The following is a 6,452-nucleotide window of genomic DNA, read 5'->3' as shown; positions in this document are numbered from 1 at the left end:
GACCTTGATTTCTTTTAAGAAGAAATGAGAATTATTTAGGTATGATTCTACCCAGGACAGGTATTTTAGAGTAGTTTTCTTGGGTTTTGTTCAAGTCTTTCTGAGGAAAACAGCCGTGTTTGAGCTACCTCTGTTCCTGCAGTGCATCTCTAGCAACAATTCGTTTGTTCTAGCTAAGAGTGAGAGCTTTCCCGTGGGTCAGCATGGCTAGGAGAGACTTGAGAACTGACTCTTGGTTCTTCAGCTTTCTGGTGAGTTTTACAGTATTTTTTTATAATTTGAGTGTTTGGGATAATATTAGAGCTTCTTACAAAGTTACAGAACATCCTCTCCAACAGGTCACTAGTCTGTCCAGGAGTCTCTTTGCCTTTGCAGCCCTTGCCAAGAATCAGACTTCAAAAGGTCAGTGGTTTTATCAGCACTTCTGTATGTTTTTATAAGCAATGTTCAGCACAGAGAAACAATGCATAAAAAGTTGTCCAGAGACAGAGCTGAAGAAACTTTTTCCAATAACCTGTTTTGTGTCTGAAATAGTATTTGCACAGCTAAGTATTCACTTGGCTATGAAAGTACAGTCTGAAACCAGGTAAGCAGTGCTCAGCCTTTGGTCTTTGTGCCACTATAACTGAACAAAAGAGATTATTTTGTGCTTTCAAATTACATCTGCAAATGCAGAGGCTGGTAGGAGCTGGGAAATGGGTATAAAATGAGAAAATTTTGCTTGTACATATCTGCTTCACTGAACATCCTGAGGGCTGAATATGGAGATGAGCTCTTGCCTCCAGCTCCTCTGGGTGCACCAGGCACTGTTTGTAAGTGTTGGGGATGCTGCAAGAGCCTGACCCTGTAGTGTATATGGTGTGAGGGCAGATGGGAGAGTCTTTGTGTGTCTTTCTCCAGGTTTCGCTCCTGTCACGATTGAGACCTCAAGAGATGTGTATGAATATGTGGCCACTGCTTTGGACTGGTGGCATGCAGACAGATTCTGTGAACAGCACTTTGCTCAGTTACTTTTTGAACCCCAAGGCAGTGAGGGAGCTTCCTTCAGCAAGCTGCTGCAGTCCCACCACATCAGAGGCTCTGTCTGGCTGAATGAAAGGGAAGGTGTCCTGCACAAACCAAAACAGAGACGTGAGTATAAGTGGGCTTGGACTATTTGGAGACATGTTCACTGCTGGATCTTTTTCATTCCTGAAAAACTAATCTGACTGGAAAAGCTACCACTCATTTTTTATTGTTACTGTGGTAACAATAGCCAGAACACATCAGCTGCCTGGTCACTCTCAAGACTTGTCAGTGCACTGCAGCAGAAGGGAGCTGCTGAGGGGCTCTGCTCTCTCCTCCTGTACCATCTCCCTGTAAGCAGGTCTGGCTTTTCCCACCCTCACTGTTTGTGACCTGCAGGTCCTGCAGAGCCATGGGGTTAGGGACAGGACCAGGAGAACAAGCATTCCCCAGCAGGTGCCTCAAAGGTGTTATTTGACTGCGCTCTTGGTTGCTATGGCATGGGATGCTTGGGAACATGCTGTTCCTTTCAGTTTCATTGTTTGCAATCCTATTTGCTAGAATCCTAAGTTTCTGTAAATTACACTTACAAAATGATGTGATCTCAGCTCACCTGCCTTCCCAATCCCCTCCAGGCACAGGAGAAGCAGGAGCTTTGCTGCATGCTTACAGATGTCCTTGCCTGCAGGGCCCATGAGTTCTTAGCTTGAGTAGGAGGCAAAATGATGGTTTCATTCCAATGGAAGATGAGCAGGCCTTGGCCTGTGCTTCGTCCTTTACATTGGCTGAAATTTCTCCTTCTAGGGGACCACATTGTACCTGTCCTGGTATTCAGAGACAAAACAGACACAAAATATGTGAAGGTGCTCTCTGACTTCCCAGCATTGCCAGCTGTCACAGCCTGCGCCCACCTCCAGTGGGACACCAGGACCCAGGAGGTTGCTACTGTCTTCTCCTATGCTGTGCCAGCTTTTATTAATGAGTTCCAGCTCCGTGGCTTTGTTGACGAGGAAGGTTTTGTTCGATTTGCTCTCATAGTCCATGGGCACCATTCCCCATACCTGCCCGTGTTCCGTGCTGATGGACAGTGGCATCACTTCTGTGTGACCTGGCAGCAGGAAAATGGGACCTGGGCCATCTATGCTGATGGCAAAAGGAGGGCATCTGCCAGGGGTTTGTGTGCTGCAGGGCCATCTGCCCCCCAGGCCATCTATGGCCAGGGGACTTTCATCATTGGGCAGGATCAAGATTCTCTGGGGGGCACCTTCAGGGCAAAGGAGTCCTTCAGTGGGAACATCACCGACCTGCACATCTGGCAGAAAGTCCTCAGTGCAGAGCAGATTGAGAAGGTTCGGTCGTGCTGGATGGTAGAGCAAGACCTTGTATTTGGGTGGAGCTCAAACACTCTGGAGGTGGAAAGCAGCGTCCAGGAAGTGACTGCACAGTTTCTTTGCCCAGGTAAGTCTTATTCCCCTCACTACTCCAGCTCTCTCCTGCAAGTGTCAGCACAATTGTCACTAGAGTCTTGGTCGTTGAAGCCCCCAGCAGTGACCCAAGCACAAACAGTTCAGGTGTCCTGAGCTCATCACAGCCTTTCTCTTCTGCTGAGAGAAAGGGCTTGCTTGTCAGTGATGCTTTGGTGCTCTGCTGGGAGGTGGGATCTGCCCCTCAGCCAGCTCAGTGTGATATTACTGATAAGTCACTCAGGTCCTGGCACTGCTACCAACTCAGAGTTGGTACAGAATTCCTTCTGGAGGATTTACCAGCACATGGGAAGCAGTTTCTGAGCCCAGTCCCTGCTCTGGCTCAGCTGTAGGGCTGCCTAAGGAGCAGTTTGCAGCTTTTGTCTCCAGCAGGGTTTGTGGGCTGCTTGCAGGAAATGTGATACCTGCCTGGGGATGGTGTGTCTGGGGAGCATGAGCCTTCTCTTTGTGTGTGTTCCCACAGGGCCTGTTGAGGAATGCAGAGTTTTTAGTGGATTCAGTTACACCTCTTGTTTGCAGTCCTTGCCTTTTATCTGTCGTCACACAAAGGGTACAGCATCTGGTATTTATTGATCTGTTACTTCCACAGCATTGACTCCTGGAGAGCCCAGCTAGGGTGATGGGCAGTGCTGGGGAGGCCTCGTGTCTGCCCTGAAGTGATTGCATGCAGAACAGGGTGTAGCTGTGACTGCTTCAGCTGCATCCCCTCTGCCAGCTCATGTCGCTGTCCTGCAGCTGAGCTGTGCCTGTACAGGTCCCCCATGGGGACACAGAGCTGCAGGGTGCCTCCCAGTCCAGGCACCTCCAGACCCACTGGCCAGGGGTGCAGGGGGAAGAGGCAGGGAAGCAGCATTAGACCAGCCCTCCAGGTGGGACCTTTTGCTAGAAACTATTTTGTTGTGTGAAGTCTTATTGCCCTGACTGTCCTACCAACTTACCCACCACCTGAGGCCCGTTCCCCGGGCTCTGAACACAACACATTCCCGCACTGCTGGAGCCCACCCCGACGGTCCTGCTGTTGTGTTTTCAGACACCTACCGGCAGCTGAAGGAGGCTCAGCGGGGATCCAGGCGCTCGCTCCTCGGCAGCATCAACAGCGCGGGGAGGGCGGCGGTGAGTCCTGCAGCCCCAGCAGGGGCAGCTGCCACAGCACCAGCCGGGACCCGCGTTTGGGGGGGACTTGCTGGCACCTGCTGCTGTTTGAGGTCACTTTGCCAGTAGTTACACCTGTGGTCTCCTCTGAGCTGCTGTTGAAGAGTGTGACCAGAACAGCTGTTCCTTGTGCTGTGGCCACACAAGCAAAGTGCTGCTTCAGGCTGGTTCCTGTCCCTGAGCCGAGAGGCTGGGCAAGACAGCTCAAAGTGGCAATAGAGATCTTCTTCCCCTAAGATGTGCCTGCTGTGCCAGACAGATGCCCTCGAGCAGCGAGGGCAGGCAGGGCATTGCCAGGGCATAGCTGATATCAGGCAGAATCAGGGCTCTGCACTGAGCTAAAACATCTTTTCCATTGCAGATTCCTGACAACATCTTCACAAGTGATGTCCAGGACATGAACCTCTCTGTTGCTCTTGGTGCTCTTGATGTCTTGACAACTGTCCTGAGGGAAGAAGAGGCACCTGTGCTGGACTCATCTGACCTCCTTACAGTGCTTCAGCTACTGAAACAAGTTTCTAATGTGGAAGTCCAGGAGGGAGAGGACTTGGAGATGTTGGAGCAGTTGGGCCAATATTATGTGGAAGTGACGGAGTTAATCTTGGAAGAGCAGAATATTGAAACCTGGTCATCAGTCAGCCAGGTAACATGTCACCAGCAGCCTGGCCAGCTGTGTGCCACAGCTGCTCCTCCTATGCTGTGTGCAGCTCCTTGGCCTGCTGTGTGACCACTGGCTGAGGGCCTGTCCTGGTGTGGTCACATTCAGCTTTTCTGGACATATGTTGGAGCTTGTGAAAATGCAGCAAGATGGGCCTGGAGCCTCTTGGCCAGCTCAGATAAGGGCCTTACTGTTGACTCATTTGTTGGAGGTGCAAAAAGGCTTTTCTGCAAAGAAGTGGTGCCTTCCTTGCACCTTGTCTCAGCTCTCTTCAATTTTCTCCACTTTGTCAGCCTGGATTTACAGGATTACACACAGTTTGCTGATTCCCGGTGCTTTGTAGATCCCTTGCTCCCACATCCTGCCCTCTCTGTTTGTTGTGTTTGCCATGGGTGGGCTGCCAAGGAGCTCTGCCACCAGCCCCCACGCTGCTCAGAACACTCAGAGGGCTTTCCATCATCCCACCCCCAGCAGCATTTTGTCCATTGGGTTCTTCCCTTCTCACGCGGATCTTTTGTGTCTGCTGTCTGGCCTGCGCTGGCTGCCTGTCCCTGGGAAATGTGTGACAGTGTCTGGCCTGCCCAGTGCTCCAGGAACCACGCCAGGGACCTCCAGACATGAAAGATGCTGAATAGTTCAAGTTTACCTCATCCCTTGGAGTCATTCGTGTCCCCATGGCCACAGTTACTCACAGCTTCTGGACAGCGGCACAAAACCAGCCCTGGCCCGGCTGAGCTGGTGCAGCCCATGTACCTGCTGAGGGAGACAGGGGCTGAGTTTGAGTATTATGGGGTAGCATTTGTGCTGCCCAACACACACAGGACCTCAGTCATGGGGCCAGTCACCTACTGCCCTTCCAGCAGAAGAGTCTCTTTCTCAGTGAAGCTTTTTCCAGGAAGAGAGGGTGGTTGTTTTACAGCTCTGCAAAAATCAGGAGCTAGGTCTAAAAAATCAGTACTTTACAGAAACTTATTTAATTATAAATTTCCATGCTGATTTAATGTGTGGGTGTTTTTTTGTTGGTTTTGTTTGGTTGGTTTGGTTTTTTTGTTTGTTGTGTGGGTTTTTTTGTTTGGTTGTTTTTTTGTGGGGTGCTTTTTTTTGTGTTTGGTTTTTATTAAAGACCAGCTAGTTTCCCTCACTGCCAGTTTTGTCTCCACTGAGGAAGGAAAGGAAGGAACTGGGAACATGCTTTATTGAAGAAACCAAAGAAAAGTGAAGCAAAGGGCTTGACTCCCAACTTCTCTTTTTCTGCCAGGAACCAAGCACTTCAGGAGCTCTTGTGAGCCGTGGGAAGTGTGGGCTGGCAGTGCAGGTGCTGATTCCATTGCTCTCTCATGTTTGCAGGTCATCAGAGGGCCCATGGCTGTTGTTGAGCTCTGTGACAGGATGGTGTCACTCTTGGCCCCACTGCTGACTGCAGGGAGGACCAAGATCACGATCCAGCATGGGAATGTCGGTGAGTGGCACTGGCAGAGCTTGGGAATGGCATCTCACCAGGGCCCAGTTTAGTCATCCCACCTGGGTCCCAGCCCAAGTCCACTCCACCTCTCCTCCTCTGGCTCATCTCTTGCTGACCCTGTGATCAGCTTTCTCCCCATTTCCTTCGTGCAGAAGTGTCACAGTGTGGGTCATAACTCTCACACTGTGGATTGTAAAAGGGTTGTAAGAAACTTTTGGGTGCAGGAGGCAACCTAAGCCCAGATGCACATGGTTTGCACTGAGAGGGTCTGCCTGCTGCTGCTGCGAGGCTTGGCTGGGTTTCCGATGTCCTTGTGGTGCTTTGCTGTAGCAGTAGCTCTGGAGGAAGGCTGAGCCTTCAGCACCTGACCCCGCCTCTTCCACAGGGATGGAGATCAGAAAGCTGGAGCTGGGCAGGCAGGAGCTGGGCAGGGATGTGTACCTGGTCCGGGGCCCTGAGAAAGGCAGGCACGACCTCATTGAAGTTCCCGCAGAAGAAATACAAAGGCTGAAATCCAGAGGTAGGTCAGGGTGGCTGTGGAGCCCTGGGTGCCCTGCAGCCCCTGTCACAGCCCAGCCCGGGGCTGCTGCGGGTGCCCGCGGGGCTCTCGGGGCTCTCTCTGTCCAGGTCTCCGCAGGGTCACGGTGAAAAACCTGTGGTTTGGCTACGGCGCCCTGCAGCGCTGCCTGTC

The 6,452-nt window shown here is 51.4% G+C and overlaps 1 protein-coding gene across 1 annotated transcript in view; it reads left to right on the top strand.

The window, feature by feature from the left end:
* Nucleotides 1–203: 203 nt before the first annotated feature.
* The window catches only part of GPR144 (G protein-coupled receptor 144), a 24,880-nt gene continuing 18,631 nt past the window's right edge, over nucleotides 204–6,452 (top strand). Inside the window, exons 1-10 of the mRNA XM_009998930.1 lie at nucleotides 204–251; nucleotides 339–402; nucleotides 901–1,131; nucleotides 1,810–2,463; nucleotides 2,953–3,039; nucleotides 3,520–3,585; nucleotides 3,980–4,284; nucleotides 5,647–5,758; nucleotides 6,147–6,281; nucleotides 6,389–6,449. Of these exons, the coding sequence (XP_009997232.1) occupies nucleotides 204–251; nucleotides 339–402; nucleotides 901–1,131; nucleotides 1,810–2,463; nucleotides 2,953–3,039; nucleotides 3,520–3,585; nucleotides 3,980–4,284; nucleotides 5,647–5,758; nucleotides 6,147–6,281; nucleotides 6,389–6,449 (1,763 nt within the window). The remainder of the gene's footprint in view (nucleotides 252–338; nucleotides 403–900; nucleotides 1,132–1,809; nucleotides 2,464–2,952; nucleotides 3,040–3,519; nucleotides 3,586–3,979; nucleotides 4,285–5,646; nucleotides 5,759–6,146; nucleotides 6,282–6,388; nucleotides 6,450–6,452) is intronic.

Source organism: Chaetura pelagica, unplaced genomic scaffold (genome assembly GCF_000747805.2).
Source record: "Chaetura pelagica isolate M959 unplaced genomic scaffold, ChaPel_1.0 scaffold405, whole genome shotgun sequence".
Lineage (NCBI taxonomy): Eukaryota > Metazoa > Chordata > Aves > Apodiformes > Apodidae > Chaetura > Chaetura pelagica.
This window is presented reverse-complemented; position numbering and strand designations above follow the sequence as displayed.